The sequence below is a fragment of the Mycteria americana genome, chromosome 2 (genome assembly GCF_035582795.1).
Source record: "Mycteria americana isolate JAX WOST 10 ecotype Jacksonville Zoo and Gardens chromosome 2, USCA_MyAme_1.0, whole genome shotgun sequence".
In the NCBI taxonomy this organism is placed as follows: domain Eukaryota; kingdom Metazoa; phylum Chordata; class Aves; order Ciconiiformes; family Ciconiidae; genus Mycteria; species Mycteria americana.
In genome coordinates this window covers 53,314,804-53,334,909 of record NC_134366.1, presented here as the reverse complement: position 1 = coordinate 53,334,909, position 20,106 = coordinate 53,314,804, and the positions used below count along the sequence as shown (strand labels likewise).

Below are 20,106 nucleotides of genomic sequence, written 5' to 3'. Positions count from 1 at the left end.
GGGTGGCAAAAGAGATTTAAGAAATTGGAAAGTCTAGCACAGTTCCAACAGGATCTGGGGCGCTGCTCCCTTTGGGGAGTAGTAAAGCAGTTGTATGCCGTAGGCTGTCCAATCCAAGTGTGGCCATTGAAAGGGCTTACTGGTTATGTGAGAGAAAAGCAACAGGATTTGCATTACCTCAGGAGGCTTTATATTCTTAGACATACATAGAAGAGCATATGCCATCAGCAGTGCTCAACTCCAGTTAATCCCACTGCATATTCACTTAACAAAGAAGAAGGAATGGTGAAAGAAAAGCTGCTAACAAAAAGTGAGCTTTGAGGTAAAACTAGTGTTAGAGTCAGTCTAAACTAAACAAGTAGAACTAGGTCTGAACCAAAGGGCAGTTTCAAAGGGACAGATTTTGAGATGAATCATTTGGTTCATGCTGTCAGCTGGGCAAAATAGCTCAAGGGTTTAACAGGGGAGAAAGTGTGCAGTATCCTGAAGAGGCTGAAAAACTGTTTGGGACTTGTCTCAAGTAAGACAGGAAAAAACTTCATGGGGAGGACTCTAGACCTAAGTGAATTAATTTGTGTTCATGCTGGGGAGGCTGAAAACCAGCAGTGATAGCAGAGTGGGTAAGGAATGACTAGCACAGAGGTAGCTAGCACTGAAGGGAGAAGGGGGAAGGTCTGGATAAATGTTATGACAGGAATTAATCAAGATTTTACCTTTTTTAATTACCTGTTTTATATTAGTGGCCATGGCTAGAAGTATAAGGATACTCATAAAATTTTGTGATCATAGAGAATTTGTTGATGGGACTGAAAAAACTTTTTTTCAGTTGGTGTAAGCTGGGGTGCTTGTCAACTGGATAAAATTTGAGGAGAAGAAATTGGGAATATTAGGATACATTAAGTTGACAGAACATATGTAATAAGCTGTGAAAGTGGCATTTTTTTTAGTAGAGCTTTAATGCTGGTGTACAAAGCATAAGTAAGATTCCTGTGTGCTCTATAATATGAAATTCTCTCTATAGTTCTGATCCTCCAGGCTGAAGAATGATGATTTCAGACTAGGTCTGGGAAGAAAATAGACATGCTGTGACAATACCAGAAAGGCTAGGCTTGTTTAGTTATACAGAGCAAAGGCTGAGAACAAATTTTATTATTGTCTTTAATGGCATTGAGGCTAAACAGAAGAAAGGAAGAAGGAGCAAGTTAAGCTAGAAAAGAGAAGCAGCACAAAACCACACTAGTATACTTAGTTTGAGAATTTAAAAAAAAAAAAGCTTTTTAGTGCCAGAGCAGTGAGATTCTGGAACAGACTTCTGGACAGAACAGTGTCAGCCCAAAATATAACTAATTGTAACGTAATACCTCATCAGGTTATATATGAAGAAGAACACATGATGTCAGTGTTGGTTGGATTCAGTGACAGATCATGTGATCCTAAACTTAATTTGGATATAAGCGGTAATTTTCTCTTACTTTCTACAGGGAAAAACGGATGGAATATATGCAATTGGCTAAAACTTACTTGGAATGTGGAGAACCAAAACTGTCACTAAAATGTCTGTTTCAATCAAAGGAGTTCCGGCTTTGTGCAGAACTGTGTAAAAAGTTAGGAAAGGTATTAAGTCCTCTAAACTATCCTCTCCTTATCACTTTCATTTTCCTAGCTTTTTTTCCCCTCATATTACTCATAAAGTAATAGTATTTTTCTGTGACATGGTAGGAGCTGAACTAAAATAGCTCTTTAAGCTGGGCCGTTCAAGAGGAAGCATTTGTCACAGAATAGCCAGAAGAGGAATGAAGAGGACAATGATACAATTACGCAGTCTAGGTTTATTTCTTTGACTTTCCTCAAATGTCACCATCAGTCATTTCTGCTTTGCAGTCAAAAGTTAGTTACGACTGATTTAATGAAACTTAAGCTGTTACTTCATTCAATACTCTGATGATATTGAAACTTCACTGATTACAGCCATCTAAACGGAACCTTGAAACTTGCAAGGATTAAGTAATGTACTAACAATAAATTTCTAAGTGTATGAGGGTATTTAACATTTTTTATTTGCAGTGCATTTCCACTGAAAGACTTTAAAGTAATTGTTCCCAAATATTTAAAGTTTAAGATACAAGGTTGGGTTCCCATTCTGCATCCATAACTGTTTTAATTTAATCCTGTTGATTCTGAGAAATTTGCAAGTCAACAGAAGTGTGTGTGGTGTTATAACAGGCAGAGCTGGGTGAATAAAAAGTACTTTGGAAATCCTGTATAATACCTTTAATTTTACATTCTAGTTTTTCAGATACAAATATTTTGAAGGTTTTTAAAAATCTGTTCAGTTTTAATGATGGTTATTTTAATATGTATTTGATTACATTCAGATACTTTAATTACATTTTATTAAAGTGTGCTTCTCTGAGACACCTACATGATGGAATTACTAAATTTATTCTATTCATGTAGTTTTGACTGTTTGGAGCACTTCAGTTTCATTACTGACTTCTGCATTGCAGATGAAAGATGCTGCAGTTTACTATCAGAAAAGCCAGTGCTACAAAGAAGCATCTGAATGTTATGAACAAATAGAGGAGTTTGATCTGGCAATTAAAATGTACTGTCAGGAAGAACTCTATGAAGAAGCAGCAAAGGCAGTTGAAAGGTATGTCTTCCAAGATGGTATTGGAATATAATTATCTTTCCCATTTCCAAATTCAACATAATACAGCTGGCTCACCATAAAACTTTCACAAGAGTTTTGGCTGGTGACTTTGTTTTATATGAAGTTAAATTACTTTGTCAGAATTCTCACTTGGGTAATGATAATATGGTGAAAACATTCTACTGCATTCACAGCTGGAGCAGTGACTAGCTTCATTTTCCTGGGAATTTTTTCCAGTCTGTATTTACTAGTCATGCAAGTTCTCCTTTAGCCAGTCCACTGAACTAGGTTCTTACGGTAAACATGGCAAAAACATTTAATAGAAGTATTAAATACTTCTCTTTTAAGAGTGAAATGGCAATGGATTTAGCCACCTAGTCACTGACTTCTGTAGGATTATAACCATTAGATGTGTGGTATATAATGCAGCAGTCATTGTGGCAAATGAACCATTTGTCTCTCAAAATCTCTAACGTAGAGCAAAGAATAGTAATTAAAATGACCAGCTTGCGCTGCCTCTCTGACGATTCTTGGTCCTAGTCTCTGAGATGAACTTTTCCATAGCATCTCCCCTGTGCTGGCTCAGGGCAGTTAAGAAGTGCCTTGCGCTGTGCTTGATAAACTGATTTTATTAGTATCTTTTTGACAGAACTTTGCATCTGGCACCATGCCTGAGACCTCATTAGTACATTCTTGTGTAAACAGTTCATTTATTGGCCATACCTTTCATTACACGTAAATTGATTGATGACTTTTAAAGAATATATACACCAATTAGAATTCTAGCAAGGTCTACAGTTACACACCTTCACTGCAATCCTTTGTGATGTACCTTTAATAATAGCAACTGTTTTTTGAAGGACTAAGGTTGTTTAACATGTCGAGATAGTTTGATCAAAAAGTTCAAGCATTAAATTCACCTTACCAACTAACGATTTTTTAAATCACCCTCCCCAAATCATTCATGCAAATTCATCAGCATAGGTACAAAAATCTGCACTCCCACATTTATCATGAAAAAGATTATAATGAAAGGCTAATGATAATTTACTCACCCATCGGAAAAAAATTACTCATTCTCAGCATGCAGGAGAGAATACTTTTGCAAGAGTGGCTTAGGGGATATCTTAATAATTTCACATCAGCCAATAATAATTAATGAGTGTTTTAAAGTGCATGTTTTGAAAGATGCAACCAGGTACTTTGCTCAGGCACTCAGGAAGCAGCAAGGTGTATGTAGATACATACAACAGAATTGAAAGAATTCTCTAAACTGAGCAGTTTATGTAAATTTTACAGAATATTATCTATATTGGCCTGTGGAGAATTCATTGAAATTCTAATTTATTTCATTCTGCCTCCTGTTCATGTAAATAACCATTCTATATTGAGGCTTACTTTAATAAACAGAAGATTATCACTGGCAAAATGTGATTAAAATAATTTGTATGGTGATTTGACAGCGTGGAGAAAGATTCACTAATGCTGTAAACCGTGTGATCTTGTTTGTACCAGAAGTTTTAATGATCTTGCTTCAGACAGCCTTATGTTGTAACTAAATTCTTCCTGTAGATCTTTGAAGGTGATGTGATTGGTTTTTGCATGACAGACATATCACTTGAAATAGTTGGCCTTTTTGAAGGAAGGGCTTCTGGGGGCAGCTATTTGTTTAATGGTTTGGAGGCTTTTTAAAAATGCAGTATTTTTTTGTCTAGGTTAGTCATCTATGGTAGTAAATTGATGTATCTATTATTTCAGATATGAAGAGATATTAAATACAAAAGGACAAATGGTTTCCAAACTCTCGTGTACAGCAAATCAGTTGTATTTGGAAGCAGCTGCAAAGTACCTAAGTATGAACAGAACTGAGGAAATGATGCGAGTCCTCTCAAAACTTGAGACAGAGGATCAGCTTGAGTTTCTGAAGTCTCGTGGATGCTTGCACCAAACAGCAGACTTACTGAAAAGGGAAGGACGAGAGGAAGAAGCTGCAAAGTTAATGAAACAACATGGGTTTGCTCTGGAGGCAGCCAAGCTCACAGCTATAAAAGAGTTTCGTGCATCGTGTTTGCTTGCTGCAGCTCGTGCCAGTGTGACTCACTGTTCAGAATCGGACCTGGTGGATGTGGAGGTCATCCTAAGAGAAGCCCTCGAACTCTGTGAACAAACTGAGCAGAAGTCTGGCATTGCTGAGGCTGAGTTTTTGCAGGGAGCTCTGAAGGGAGACTTCGCAAAGCTGAGCAGGGCATACTGGCAGTTCCTGTCTCTGAATCATTCTGCTGGTGCAGTTGAAGCTCTCTTTGCATTATCTCGCTGCAGTGCTCCTAGCCAGAACATCCTCTTTATGGCAACGCATGGCTTAATGGCTCTTCTGAGTCTGGTTAGGGGTTTGGAGAAAGTAGCCACCAACGCGGAGAAAGATATGGTGAAGTCATGCTTTGCCTATTTTGGGATTGTCCCAACAGGTGACAGTTGCCAGGTGTCTCAAAATGAAGCTGAACCCATTCTCAAGTTTTTGTCAGACAAACCAAGTCTAAAAGAGAGGAAGACAAGGGGTGATTTCTCAGTAAGCACAGAGGAGGTAAAATCAGCTTTGAAGCAGCACTTGTTAAGCAGGTTGTGCTCTATCACCCATGAGTTACTGAGCAAGCATTACCCTGGTATTTGTATGAAGTTCATTGTTGGCTTGAACTGTGAAGATAAAACCTGTGAGGATTACCATAAGTCCTTGCTGCGCCATGAAGCAAAGAAAGTATTTCAGTGTAAAATGCATCTGGTGGCAATAAACGGACTGCTGTTGGAAGCCACACACACTTTCCCTAAAGAGCTACTGGATCAGCACAAAAGTTTGGATGACATTTTGACTGCTGACAAATATGCATCGTGTAAAGCCCTCCTAGAAATGTTTTTTCCTAATCATTTTCATTTGAGAATACTGTCTGAGAACCCAAAGGCATGCAAAGAAATACTGGAAGTCAGTAACGTTATTTCCAAACCCTATAGAGCAGTGTTGAAGGAGTACATCACATTTAAGTTTAAAAATGAAGACACTGCAGCCAGAAGAGAATCAACTGACTTGTGGCTAACTGCCATGCAAGTTTTCATCTTATCTTCAGGATATCCTGAAGAATTTGAGAAACTTCTTTTTAAGGAAGAGGATGATTATAACAAAGAGCTAAACTTTGCTTTGTCAAAGGCAAAAAACTTCCCAAAGAGTAAAGGCCGAGGAGGAAAGGTCAAAAGAATAGAGGGCAGACATGGTATGTTGCTACCTGACAAAAACGCCGAAAATGCAGGGAGAACACACTTGTGCTTCATTCGACTTCTTGAAAATTCACTTGAGCAATTCTATGTTCATAAGAACCCAGAAAACTGTAAAAGTTTTTTTTTCCGTTTTATGAACGTCCTGGTCAAGAAATGCACCAGATACCTGATTCCAAGCATAGGAAATACGGTGATGTTGTTGGAATTCCAGTATATTCTCTGTTGTGCTGTCCTGATGCGTCTCTCCAAGAACATTACTGTCTGCTTTCCAAAGAGTTACATTGCTCTCATTCATTACTGGGAGTTTTTGTTCAGAAGCAAGGACCGTAACAATGAACTTAGAGACACATTTTCTATTATACAGGAGTATAGACCAAAGGACAGATATGTAGCCATACAGAATTTCAGTTTTCATCTCCGTTACCTAGCAGAAGTTTTGTGTGGAGTTCATGGAAAGTTCGATGTCCTTCTGGATGCTTTCAAGGATCCTGATTGCATAACTTCTGGGGAGGCTGAGCGGACTGTAGTGCTGTGCTTAGTGATGTTACTGAATGCTGACCAGGTGCAGAATTCTAAATATAGATCCCTTTTATGCCACCACTTCCCTGAAATCAAGGCGATGCTGAAATCGATGAGAAAAGACTCTCCCTCTAAAGTGCCTGAAAGATTGCTGAGGGTTGTGGAACAAGTGAGTGATGCTACACATGTAGGAGAAATTGCTGCAGGCCTGCAAGAGCTTCTGACAGAGAGAGATACAGAGTACTTGGTTGACTGCCGATGGAAGTGGGACTCTGTGTACACTCAGGGGCATCCACCCATACGGGGCATCCTGTATGAAACTATAAACCTTGACAGGTTTATGACCTCTTTGGATAAGACAGAATACGCTGATGAGCTAGAAAAGGAACTTGAAAGGGTTCATTGCTTAGAGGACCAAAAGGATCCCCTGGAAGTCATTGCACTCAGCAAGCAACAGAAGCAAGAACAGAAAGCATCTGCTCAACGCCACTTGCGTCGGGTCTTCCATTTTGTTTCTCTGTGCATGAAGTGGAAAAGGAAGGCCTGCTCCATAGCTGAGCCTGTTGCAATGGAAGAAGAGGAATTTTTATCAGAGATCTTCAAAAAAGCAGATATTGACCAAACCCAGTGTGACCTCTGTGGAGTCAGATTTATCCAGAGCTCTGAGAACTATTTCAGCCAGTCGGAAAACATGGAGGCAGACACTTCTGAAGCTGTGACACCAACAGAGATCAGTGGGGAAGAAAAGTTGCATGCAGAAGGAAATGCAACTTCTGTGGCCAGTGAGGCTTACACAGAGCACAGAAGCACAGATGAACACATAAAAAATAATGCTGCCTACAAATATTACGCCGACTTTTTCAGAAGAAAGATAGATCCAATAATATATGATGGACTGAAAGTGGTGGAGGCCATTACGGAAAAGACTCACACCCAAGACCATTTAGCATATAAAGAAGGTTCCAACTTACACCAGAGAAAAATCAAAGAGAATATTAAGAAAATTTCAGATGCAGTAGAGGAAATCTATGAGAGAAAAGCCTGGGCTAAAGGTAGGACCTTTCCAGTTTTCTTTTGAACAATTTAATATGTCATTTGTGGCCAAACTTCTAGACCTGACAAAGCTCCATTTGAAAATCTTAATGTGGTCAAGAGAAAGATATTTCCCAGTATTTCAGGTAGCTGAGGAAAAGAGAAACTGAGACAGTTGAAAATATTAAAAAATATATTCTCACCTCTTCCAAACACCAAGTAATAACATCAGATAGTGCAGGTAAAGTGAATAGTGGTGAATTTTAGTAAAGTGAATTTTAACTACATGACCAGATGTGCTGTGTTCTCTGAATTTATACAGTCCTACAGCATGCTGTTACATTAGACCAGGTAATCTTTACTAATTTTTCTACTATTTCGTACTTATTTAGTTCTGCCAGCCATAGTAATTTGGATATGCAGGGGTAGAGTGTTAGGAATACTTGGAGTCTTTGGTTAAGGATATCTCTGACTAGTCTGCCCTTGAACTTGTAATTTTGCTAGGGCTGAAGAAAAGTGGATACTTAACTACAAATCTGTGGTGTGTCAGGCACTCAAAGGCAACCCTGGTATTATAAAGTCCATTAAATTATGGTACTTAAGAGATACATATTTTGATGTTTGATATCCCCCCTCCCCCCCCCCCCCCCCCCCCATGCTTAAAGCATTATTCTATGCTGATTTTTGCAAGTAAAATTGAATCACTGAATGAGTAGCCTAGGAGCAAAATTGTTTGGGGTACTTGCTATGCGAAAGTGACATCTTAAATCAAAACATTGTTACTGGCTTTAGTTGTAGAAATCCACCAACCCTGTCAAGTTGTCACTTTGCCTGTGATGTCTGACAGTAATGAAAAACTGTAATATTTGATATGTTCATCAGCTCTGATCAGTGAAATACGTTAAATTTGTAACTAAAAGTTAGGTTGTGGTCTTCATGTGTAAGCTTTATCTTTACTCCTAGTGGAAAGCTTTTACATATGGATGAAGTCCATAAAGTTTTTCTTATTATTTAGTTGGCTTTCTGCTCAATGAACCATGCTCATGATGAATATGATATATGTAGTAGACTTAATTAGGTAATAGTTGATTTTGTTATGACAATTGCGTGATGAATGTTAACCTTGTTCTCCCACTCAGTGAAAACATATTTACAGAAGTTATTTGCCTTTGAGATTACTTTTCCCTTGCTTTATAACAAGCATTTTTCAAGTCCTTAATGGTGCAATTAAGCAAGGGCTGCAACATCTCTGGTCCATGTTTTACTTTGACTTGTATAATTTCAGAGGGATTATGAAAGCCAGGAACTTTAATACCCAAAAATAGATAAACCAGAATGTTTTCAGGAGTTTCAGGTATACCTTAAAGGGACAGTGCAAGGATGGAGGGCTTCTCCTCTGAGAGTGCTGGTAATGTTGATTGGAATGGGGAGTAATACATACAGCATCTTCATCCTCAGTAGTGAATTTGCCTGTACACGAGAACTGGTGGCTGAGACTTCTTGCTTTGCAGCATCATCATACAGCACAGCTCTGTGTAACTTTGCTTTTTGCTTGGCTTTTAGCTGTTGTCCATCTCTCCGCTAGTGTTCTTACAGAATGTACATTGTGCTCCATTTCAGCTGAAGAAATATTAACCGAACATGCCAACAAATTGATTGCCACCATTGATGAGGCTCGTAAGTGGCTGAAGAAAATGGACTCTCACAGGACAGAAGAAGAAGGTATGTCTTCAAATTACACAGGTTTCTGTGCCCCCTAGAGGACACTGTTCGGTAATGGTCTCTTAGCATCACTTTGGTCTCCAAGTCAGCAGTGTTGTGGATATTCACTTACCCTCTAGGCAACTAGAAACGGGCATCTCCATAGGGGCATTCTGGAAAGCATGAGTTAACCAGTCTTCCCTCAGTGGCTCTTTAAAACAGAGCATGAGCCTCGCAGCTGGTTACAGCGTGGCCAGAATGGAGCAAGCCTCCTCCTCTGGCCCTCAGTGGATCCCAGCCTGCATAAAGTATGCGTGTGTTTGTGCACATGGGCACACGCAGATGCACAAGTAACTATGGTTCAAGTGCAGTCTTCAGGATATAAACTTGGGCAGGGGGGACAGAAGAGAAGCGATCTTCATCTTCACCAGTAAGATATTGCTGTTTCTTAACTCTCTTGCAGCAGTGCCTTTATGGGCAGTGTGGATCCAAGTTCTTGGAAACCAGCTTCCTAACAAAACTAATCCTTAGCTTGCTTTTAAGATTTGTGTGGAAAAATATTATATGCAGTTGGTTTTCTTTTGTTTTCACTTCCATTCCCCTTGGTTTCACACCAAAAGTAACATACATTGATGCAGTCTATTGCATCACAGACTCCTGAGGACAAGTTGGACTTCATTGTGCCTACCTCTATGTTTAGGTTAAGCACATATTTAGGTGGTGGGATTGCAGCAATTGCACAAAAAGGCAGCAATGAAGTAATCAGGTTTACAGATTGCACTATACGTAAGGCATTAAAGTAGCTCTATTTTAGAAAATTTGATTGTGATAAAGCCTTGTGTTACACCTTCCTATGTCAGAAAGATACAGTTAATAAGACTACATGGGATTGCTCTCATAGTCTCACAAACAACATTATAGTCTGTCTTTGAAGTCAGTAAGCAAATATATTGTCTACTGAAACTGACCCTTGAGAGAGGAGAGACATACTTGTTAAAAAAGTCAAAAGCCCTAACAATAGAAACAGATTTTCAGTGTAAAAATTAATTGCTAGTGCAGCAAGTGACTTAGTCTCTGCTTCCTAGCAGAGCTCTTAAGCACATTGTTATATTAAGCCCATTACTTCTTAAACATAATTATACACATATGAAGGTATATTGCTGATATAGAAAATAGCAATGACATAGCTTGTCATACTATTAAGAGGAAAAGGTGTTGGGGTTTTCCATTCTGCATTAATTTCTTATTTTTAATATAGGCTTTGTGCATGATAGAGACTTGGAAAATGAAGTGGAAGATGAAAGCATGGCTTTTGAAGAACTGGTCTCTAAAAAACGCTCAAGAAAAAAAGGAAGACATGGGAAATGGTAGTTATAAAAAATGTGCAGGCGGCTATTCTATCCTCTTAACAATCTAATTTTAGAATAAAAACATTGTTAAGAAAAATAGAGGGATGGGGTCAGAAGTGGGAAGAGTCTGAAGAAGGGCAACTTATGCTATTGTTTTTTTATCACTTGTATTGCATCAGAATTATTACCTATATGGTGATGATGTAATTGTTAAAACCTATGATAGGACAAATTTCCTTTCAAACCTATGTGGTAGCTTGAAAGTAACAAAAAGCCAAAGAAACAAACAAGTAGGAAAAAATAATGTTTCTGCCTTATCTCAGGGGTATTTTTCCACTCAAGTCTTTTTCTTCTTCCCTGTTAATTTACATCATCATTCTTCTGAGCTGGAATACTCAGAAAAATAGAAGGATACTTTCTCTGATTTTAAGAGGTTTTAATCAGTGTTTTTAGGTTACCATTCTAAACCTGTTGTGTTGATTCTTCAGGTGAGGTACTTACAGTATCTCTTTTCTATTTTTATAGACAAGAACAGTAATTTGTAAACACATTCATATTTTTGACAGTGTACATAATTCTAATTATATAGGTATGAAAGTTATGAATTGTCTTCTTTTGATCAAGTTTTGATATAAACTGTTACCTGTTGTTGTGGATAGAGTTGAGAGCACACTTTACTTGTAAGAGAGAAGCAACAACATACTTTATTGATACAAAACACTAAATTAACAAAGTGAAGTGGTAAATGTGAGAGTGGTTGAACAAGATTCGATGGCAAGATACACTTGATTATTTACTGCATAGAGGACAGGGTCAGGCAAAACTGTCAGGGAGACCCTCCCGTTGAGTCATGAGGTTCAGAAAGGACCCCTGTGCTTTCTAAACTCCTTCTCAGAGAGGAGTCTACATGCAGCTGGATCCAATCCTAGTCCCAGACTTGGTCAATGGTTTATGTCTAAAGGATTATATATGCGCAATCAATCAGTTATATCACTTAGCTAAGACTTCAAAGTTTAGCACGCTGTTAGTCATTTACTGAGGACCTGTTGCGGCAAGGAATCTCTCAACCTCGAGGAGTAACCTTGAGAGGCATCCCTACTCAAGAGGAGATCCTGGCGGGCAGCCCGCTGCCGTGCAGCTCGCTGCCGTGCAGGAGAGCTCAACAGGCCCTGGGTTGTCCACTATTTATGGAGTAAGATGATTGATTTATAGTCATATTTGCATACCAGCAAGACGTCTGGGTCCCTAGGCCAGACAGTCCTCGGCTGCTGTGTTGTCATCTGTCCCCAAAGTCCAGCATAAGCTGGATGCAGCCATCACGACCCACACTAGTGATTATTGCTAACTGTGATGGGGGGGAGCACACTGCCACACCTGTACATATTGAAATATAATCTTTCTTTAAAAGAGTATTACACATTTTAAGTGTTTTGTAAGTTTTAATTAATAAAAGGCTTTTTGTAATGTACAATAATGTTTTTATAAAACCTGTAAGATTTTTAAAATTACTTGATCTTGTCTTATTTTTTGAATGCTTTCTGAAAGCTGTATGTGACTGACTGCATGAGTGAGATTTACAAGTTGGGTCCAGAGTATCAGTTCATACTGATGCTGTTTTACTTCTGGGATGTCAATGTCTCCAACACACTGTAGTCTCCTTTAGCAACATTTTAAATTAATGCATTTGCATGTTAAACATAATTAGTTAGAGTATTATTTAGTTGTTGAAACATTTTGTCTTTAAAAGGGAGCCACTTTGTACACATAACAAATTGTTTCAATAATTACCTTTTGCCAAAAACTTAATAACTTGTTATTATGCTCAATGTTGTGGAAGTGGGACATTTTACATGAGTAAAAATGAAATGCTACTGTAGAATGGAGCAACGTGGGCGGCAGTAATAGTCATCTATTGCATTGTAATTGCTGTTGTCTGCCAGAAGACTCTTTACTAAGTCCTTCTTCTTAAAGAAGTCTTGTTGCTTAAGCAAGCATCTAGAACATAGTTTAAAAACATGCATTGATGAAATGTAATGCTAGTCACTTGCACTGTATAGAACTCAATAATGAAGAAAGTTGGATCACTGATGTAACTTCTTTGGCTTTGTTTTCTATAGTGATGTGTATTTTGCATTTGAGATTACTCCAGGAAACTTTCCTGATTAGTTTCTCGGCTTGAGTATTTACATTTGCGGCAGTAAATGCTACCTAAGCTTTTTAAGGACAATTACAATTTAAAAATCCTTGCTGGCCACAGGTTAAAGATCTAGTGATCATACTTTTTCTTTCTCTTAATGGGAAAAATGAAGCTTTAAAAACATCATTGCAAAACACCAAGCAAAGAAAAAACAAAGAGGAAGTAAGAACAGAAGTTATATTGCATCGAGAACTTAATCTCAGGTACGTTTTCTTGGTGCAGGGACCTATCATCCTTGGTATGGTTCAATACAAACCACTGGTCAACTCTGACTTTGAATCAGCACTTGCAGATGGAACTTATTTAAATGGTATGTGAAATACTGACTGCTAGCCAAAATTAATGGCAATTCAAATTTCAGGGCTCATGGTTTCAGAACTATATTAGGCCAAGATTTCAGTAACGTTCAAGCAGAGATGGGAAATCTAGTTGGATATCCAGCCCAATATCAATGCTTAAAGGGTTTTTTCCCCTATGATGGTAGGCATAAATAAATGTAAACCTTTCTTTTCCATGGCAGTCTCTTCAGATAATAGTGATCTGTGTGCATTAAGCCTATTTGAATGTTTAATTAGCAAAAAGGGGGTGTCCAGATATACCCTTGGGGGGGTTTTTTGTTTATTTAAAAATCTTTCTCACCCCTGGTGGAAGCTCCAGTGTTCTGGCACTAGCTAATGCCTTTGACTCAAAGGGCTTAAAAGCCATGACAGGTGCCTTGGTACGTGCGAGATGCATATTGCACTGAAACCCTTGGAGCTGAGTAGTGGATGCAGGCTGTCAAGCTAATCCACCCACTTCTGCCTGTCTAAGCCATGTTGAGTTGAAAAGAATTTAGAAAAGGCTTTAAAAGCACAGAAACCGGTGACTTAAAATCTCTCTCCCTGGTGATACAAAAATGACACCTAAATGAAAAAGAAGAACAAACTATTTACTGTAGTTGGAAGACAGCGGTGTGGTCTAAAAGATGACAGTTCTCCAAATTCCAAACTCCTCAAGAATAAAATCTCTTGCTTGCTTGAACCTCATATTAACACAAAGGACTGTGTGGTAAGTGGTGGGTACTTTCCACCTTTTTCCTTTATTTCTCTTAAAAGTATTGTTTCATAATACTGCCCACAGCTTTATTCCAAAATATTTTCCGAATGATTAGCTGTTACAAACTCTGACTCGGCAAAACATTTAAACACTGGCTGTTTTTTAAGTATTTGCTTTCATTCCTAAAGGGAAGCCTTTTGCCTTTATGCTCACTGAAAACGTAGGAGGGAAGAAATTGTCTTATCTCAGTGTAAAGAAAATAAAAGGTTTTCCTGCCAGCAATCCCCGTGACGTTATTTGCTGAAAACCAATTATGAAGCACCCTTCCTTATATGAAAGGGGACCACAGCCGTTGCTGCTGAGCTTCTACCTTTGTTGTTGGAGCATTCAGTTTTCATGAAAACCTTCACACCTGCACTTGCTAAAGTGTCTCCGGGTCTTGCTGTGTATTAGATTTATGGCACGCCTATTGTTCAGGCTTTCAGTTAGCATGTAACTCAGAAATGTATTAGCAAAGTACCAGGCAACACCCCTACTCTTTACTTGTTTATCTTGGTGTAGTAGATGTCAGAAATTTTGAGTGTCTTCCCTGATGCCCATTTATAAGAGCTGGTGTGACGGGGAGTGGAAGAGTTTACGTATTGTATATTGTAGTTTTCCTTACTACATTGGTATGCCAAGATTTCTGACAGTACATATACTCAAATAAAGTCAATGTGAAACACTTAAGAGTCAGATACTTAAACACCAAAGCAGTTGAATTTTCAGATTATAGCCATTACAAACGGATACTCTGAGAATTAGAGCATTTATTTCAGTTTTCTGATGTGGACTTCTGATACTGCTTTCAGCCTGTGTATGTGCATAGGTGGTGTGTATTCATATTGTCATCTTCGCTGTGTTGACCCTGCCTTGTTGTAAGGGGATGGATTGCAGTGTCTTTGAAGTCTGTTACAATCGTTCTGTGCTGCTTGATCTGTGGAAACAGTGTTTGTAAAGAAATTGGTAGAAGACTCTTCCCTACCTACAACCCGTATTCTGTTTAGTCTGCACAGGAAGTTTCATGGTTTAAGTAGAGATGCAGTTGCTAGTGATTTAAATAATCCCAATACTCCAGACACTTCAGAAGTTACTTTTACTGGGCTTCTGATCAACTGGTTTCTAAAGTGTCCTGTGTATACCAGTGCTGAAATTTTAGCAAACAATTGACAGGTTTACCTCTAAGACATTCTGCAGGAAAATAAGTAATAGTGATGCCAGAAAGCAGTTTTCATTAAATCTTGTGGAAGTAAATCCTTGTAATTCCCTTTTGTGAAGGGGCGAGTAGGCCTTTGCTGAAGCTGCGTCACACCAGTTCAGTGCTATATGCCTTCCTGCGAACTATTCATTTGCTTGTCTTGCGCTAGACATGCTTTATGAAAGCATGGGATGAGATTTTTACCTTTGAACAATCAGGGATAGAACATCTGAGCTGTTTAAAAGTTGGCTGCTTCCCTAGAAATAGACAGGTTAGAGCAAAACATTTTAAAGAGACTTGCTGCTGACTTGCCTTGTCAGCTTAGGTACGCTGAGCTTTGAGTTACTCTAGTGCTAGTGATGTCGCAGTGAAAGTCAGTATCCGTGTAGTTTGGAGCACTCTATGTGCATTATACAGCCTTTCTCTCAGGAAGTTTACATTTCTAGTAGTCTTGGACAGGGTCCCCAAAAAGAGAAGAGCCCTTGAACATGGAGCTGCCTAAAAGGACCCTGAAGCAGAAGTGGATGAGGTGCCTATTTCCTATGGAGAAAGCTGGGTACCTCAGTGTGGTATACGGAGCAAAAGCGCACTGAGCTGAGAGGTACCGGTGATCTGAAATGATGTTTGTCTGCAAAAGACATGCAGAAAGGTGGGGTTCAGACCCTCTGTATCTTTGGAGCTTAGACTGGGGGAGTCCTGGCGTAGTACTTCTCTAGGCTGCTGAGACAGCCAGGTTTCAAAGTCGCCCCTCCCAGGAGGATGCTCTGAGCCATGTGCTGATTTGCCTAGAGGAGCATTCACTACAGCTGCTGCTGAAGGTGACTTAATTCAGGATTTTTTGGGGCCAGAGAGAGGGTGGAAGAGGGACCCGTTCAGGAAGGGAAGACATGCATTGCAGTTGCAGGTGTCAACACTAGTAGTCCTACATTTAAAAAAAGCAACCAGCCCTTGGAAGGGGACCTGTAGCTCCAGTGTTAGTGGTGCTTGGTCACCAGGGCAGGGTTGAGCCCCCTTTCTCTGATAAGTGACTGCTGAATTAATTGCACAGTGAAACAGCTTCAACAGGAGAGGTGGAAATGCCAGCAGCCAGGTAGCCAGGCTCATCCTCTGCTAAGCTGTAGGAGATGTGGAGTTAAACCTGGATCTCCCATTCCCTGGGAGAACACTCTGATTCAGAGGCTAGTCAATAGTGACCATTCTGTGTTTTTACGGGGATGCCCATGGTGTGCAAGAACCTTGGGGAGTATTTTACTGGACTAAGGTAGAAGATGAGAAAGATGCATTTTCTGGATCCTGGTTGGACTTACAGGTAGGTAACATGCTGAGCTGCTCAACCTTGTCAAAATATGGTAGTTCTGGGTGTATAATGGAGATACTGGGTCACACCAAGGATGGTGCAGCCGGGTATCTTGGTTTTGGTATTGGCCAGTTGCTAATCCCACCCCTTTTCTTCTGAAACCCTTTCCCTTCCCTCAGTCAGTCTGCTCCTTTACAGGGTCAAGTTCAAAGTGACATTACCGTCAAGGCAAGGAATGCTGTTTCAACAGCCCATCCCCATGGTGATGAGGCTACTCCTGCCCTTGTGTCCATTAAATGCCGATAGTAATATTGCTTACATAACTCACATCAATTTTTAGATTTGGGAGATTTTAGGACAACTGGTGCTTTGCAATCTTATATGATAATTTTTTTCTTGAAAGTGATGGAGTAAGTTAGCAGTGCTGTTGTATTTATTTGAACCATGATTATCAGGCAGATATAAAGCATTTAAATACTTTGTTTTAACAAATCATGCAGGACCACATTTTCCACAGTTCCTAGATAAAACATGGTCAGGTTTTCTTAAGGATGCACTTTGAGCAGTTAACAAGGAACTCTTGGCTGGAGACCTGCATGAAGAACAGAGGGATCAAGCTGAAGTGAATAAATAAGTAATGAAAAAAACTGTCAGCTTCCAAGTCGCTCTGCTTGTCTCTGTGAATAACATGCCTGGGCAAGTCTCCCTTTTTCTTGACCCTGTCACTTTGAATGTGTCTGCTGTTCAATCCGATGCTGTTCAGACAAGATTAAACACCTGCTAATAGGAAGGAATTTCCCAATGTTACATTCACAGTTTCTCACCACTTTTTACTTTGGCTGGAGGAGTCATTGATGTTTAGAAAAGGAATAAACTTGTAGTACAATGAACAGTACCTGTGAGCTGGGGTATTTATAGCTCCGTGCTCTGCAGGAATCTTGTTGTAGGGGGGAAGAAAAGACTTTGGTTGTTGTGTGGAATATTTTTTGCGTTGGGAATTAAAACTAGATCGGTTTGTTACTGAACTGTGAATATGGGTGTGGAGAGAGGAGAATTTTGCCTATTTCCACCACCAGCCCTAAGGACATCAGTCCTTCTTCATCCCCTCACCTTGCCCGTTTTGTGTTGTCTAGTTCAGAAATAGCTCTCTCTGCCTATTTTTGCTGGAGGATCTTTTTGAAGCTCTTGTATCTTGTGAGTCATCAAGATGAAGATGCCGAATCTTCAGTAAGTACTGTTTTGAGGACCTAGGTCAGGCAACCCCATTTGGCCAGGAGGACATATAACTCTTTTGAGCAGCTGTTAGGATTGACTCAAGCTTGTCCAAGGCTGGAGCCACCACTTGGGACTGGCTGCCATTCCCCAACCGGAAAACATTCCCTTCTAGATATAAAGAGCTTTTAATATGAACTGTAATCACCTGGTAATATAGCATGGGCCTTTAATTGGCATCAATGATACATCTGCTTTTCTGGTTGAAGCCTTTTGATAGGAATTGCTACAACACAATCTGAAGAAGTTGTGTCCTTATAGAAGAAAGGACACAATCTTTCCCGGTTCAAAGCTGTAGCATGGGCCTCCATCTCCATATTCCTGCTAACCAAAATTGAGGTGAGAGAGAAGAGAAAATGCCACTTCTTGTCTGACGCTCATCTTCCAGCCATCCCCATTTTGTACTCATTCTGCAAAGATTACTAAAAAATTAGCTGAAAATGTGGGATAAAATTATCTATCTACCTCGATTGATAGATAGATCATTATACATACTTGGGAAAGATACTTCCTTTGACCAATCAAACTCAAAAAAGTCCCAAACTATACAAACCTTTCTCTTTATGAAAGCTGCAATATTCAGAATAAGAATGAAGTTGGGAGGTTTTACCTTGATGATAAATGAGGCAATATCTCCCTTTTTCATCTAATTATTCTTGTGCTTTCTCTTTAAGCAGTATCTCAAGCCCAGTCCTTGAGATCTGGACTAGAATACCGTCTGAACACAGGTTTTTATATTCCGTTTAGTTACACATGGTGGACAATCTTGTATTCATGACCACATGCTTTCCCCACTCCTCATAGTGCCAATTCCACAGATTTAGAAGTGTTGCACACTGGCTTAAAACCAAGGGATTGTATTGTGTGTTTAATGAATTGTGATGCTTTCTATATACCTTTGTTTCCTGAATCTTTTAGAGTGTCTTCAGCCAAACCTCATTTTCCTCCTCAGCCAGGGGTGCTTGCCTTACTGCTTTCTTTCAAAGAAATAGAAAATCTGAAGTGAGCACTTCCTTCCAGGAGCCAGGTATTAAAGAGTAATAGCAATTGGTCATGAAACTCAGGATTAAACCTCAAAATTTGGAAATAGTGAGGCATATGACTGAAGTGGACTGTTTGTGACAGGGAAAAGAGAAAGAAAAATAGTCTTTATTGTCGGATATCCTCTGTTCCTTTCTATTACTAAGAGGTAGGGTGGAGATGATCAGCAGTGAACACCATGTGGGATTTTATAGCAGGTTTTTAGTCAGCACCTAATAAAATGTGCTGTAGAAGCCTCTTCTTACACACGGTGTTAGCTAAGAAGCGATGTCATATTTCAAAATGAAGCACTTGGGCAGTGGGTGTGTGTGGAGGAGAGAGTGGGATCATGCTGTAAAAAGTGCTCACATTTTTAGCCAGACAGCACTTCTGCAGCAAATAAAACCTCTCTCTCCAACAGATGGAGGAGAGGTGAGTGGGAGGGAAGTTTGGAAGCGCACTTTGTCATTTCTGTTCGCTCACTGCTTCGGCTGCAAGGGAGAGTACATGAAATACCAGTCGGTAAAAGGGTGGATTAAAAAGTGCAGCAGCATCAAGGAGGTAGAGGCAACTCTCCATAATTATGGAGCAGCTTCCATCTGGGGCTGTCAAAATGCTTTACAAACATTAGGCAGCTGAGCTTTATGATATCCCAGTGGACACGTATCGATCATTCCTATTTAGAGATGGAAAAATTTGGGAATAGAGAGTATGTGACACATACTTCAGGTGCACAAGAACATTCATCTCTAGGGCTGGACCTCGTGCTACTAGCATCTTCCGCTCCCAGTCCCTATATGTGTTGTTCAGACTCAGACTAGCTGCCTGGCATTAACATGGACAGTTCTGTACGTGCCTGACCCAGCCTTCCCCTGGAATACGTTGTCATTTACTTTCTTTGATCAGGCTTAATTTACCTGTCACTTTCATTAGAACTAATGACTTTAAAGCTCTCCTGGAAAACGCATTTTCTCATGTGAGAATGGCAGGGAGAGAATCACTAAGTGAGATTATCTGTACTGTTTCCGCCTGCAAAATCTTAGTTTTTCCCCCTCAACAGTTGTTTTAAATGGGAAAAAAGCATCTCTGATAATTTGTTGCAATATAAATGAATTAGCTTTCCACATTTCCTCAAAAAAGGACTGCTGTTTTAAAGCAAGGTCAAAATCACAGTTACATGAAGATACGTATTTGGGTGAAATGTTTAAACATGAGCTAAGAGACAGATCTGTAAATTCTGCTGTCCATGCACTGGAAGTAACTATGTGAGTATACTTGCACCCAGCATAAACCCTTCCAGACACATTTTAATCTTATTTATACTTGTGGGAAAGTAGAGTAAATTGGTAAAAATCAGGTGAATTTCACCGGTATAAAAGGCAAACAAGCAAAACCAGAGTCAGATTCTTCAAGTCTTAGTGCGGGGCAGTCAGGTCTCAACGTACAAGCTGAGGTGGACCTTCTGAACCACTCTGACCTGTTCATCCAGACAGAAATCAAAAAGGGGATGTTCTCTTGGCAGTTCGGCTG

At 39.6% G+C, this 20,106-nt stretch overlaps 1 protein-coding gene across 1 annotated transcript in view; it reads left to right on the top strand.

Moving 5' to 3' along the window:
* The window catches only part of TRANK1 (tetratricopeptide repeat and ankyrin repeat containing 1), a 60,364-nt gene extending 48,361 nt beyond the window's left edge, over positions 1 to 12,003 (top strand). Inside the window, exons 20-24 of the mRNA XM_075493447.1 lie at positions 1,482 to 1,614; positions 2,508 to 2,653; positions 4,412 to 7,488; positions 9,089 to 9,190; positions 10,428 to 12,003. Of these exons, the coding sequence (XP_075349562.1) occupies positions 1,482 to 1,614; positions 2,508 to 2,653; positions 4,412 to 7,488; positions 9,089 to 9,190; positions 10,428 to 10,540 (3,571 nt within the window). The 3' untranslated portion in view covers positions 10,541 to 12,003. The remainder of the gene's footprint in view (positions 1 to 1,481; positions 1,615 to 2,507; positions 2,654 to 4,411; positions 7,489 to 9,088; positions 9,191 to 10,427) is intronic.
* Positions 12,004 to 20,106: the final 8,103 nt, after the last annotated feature.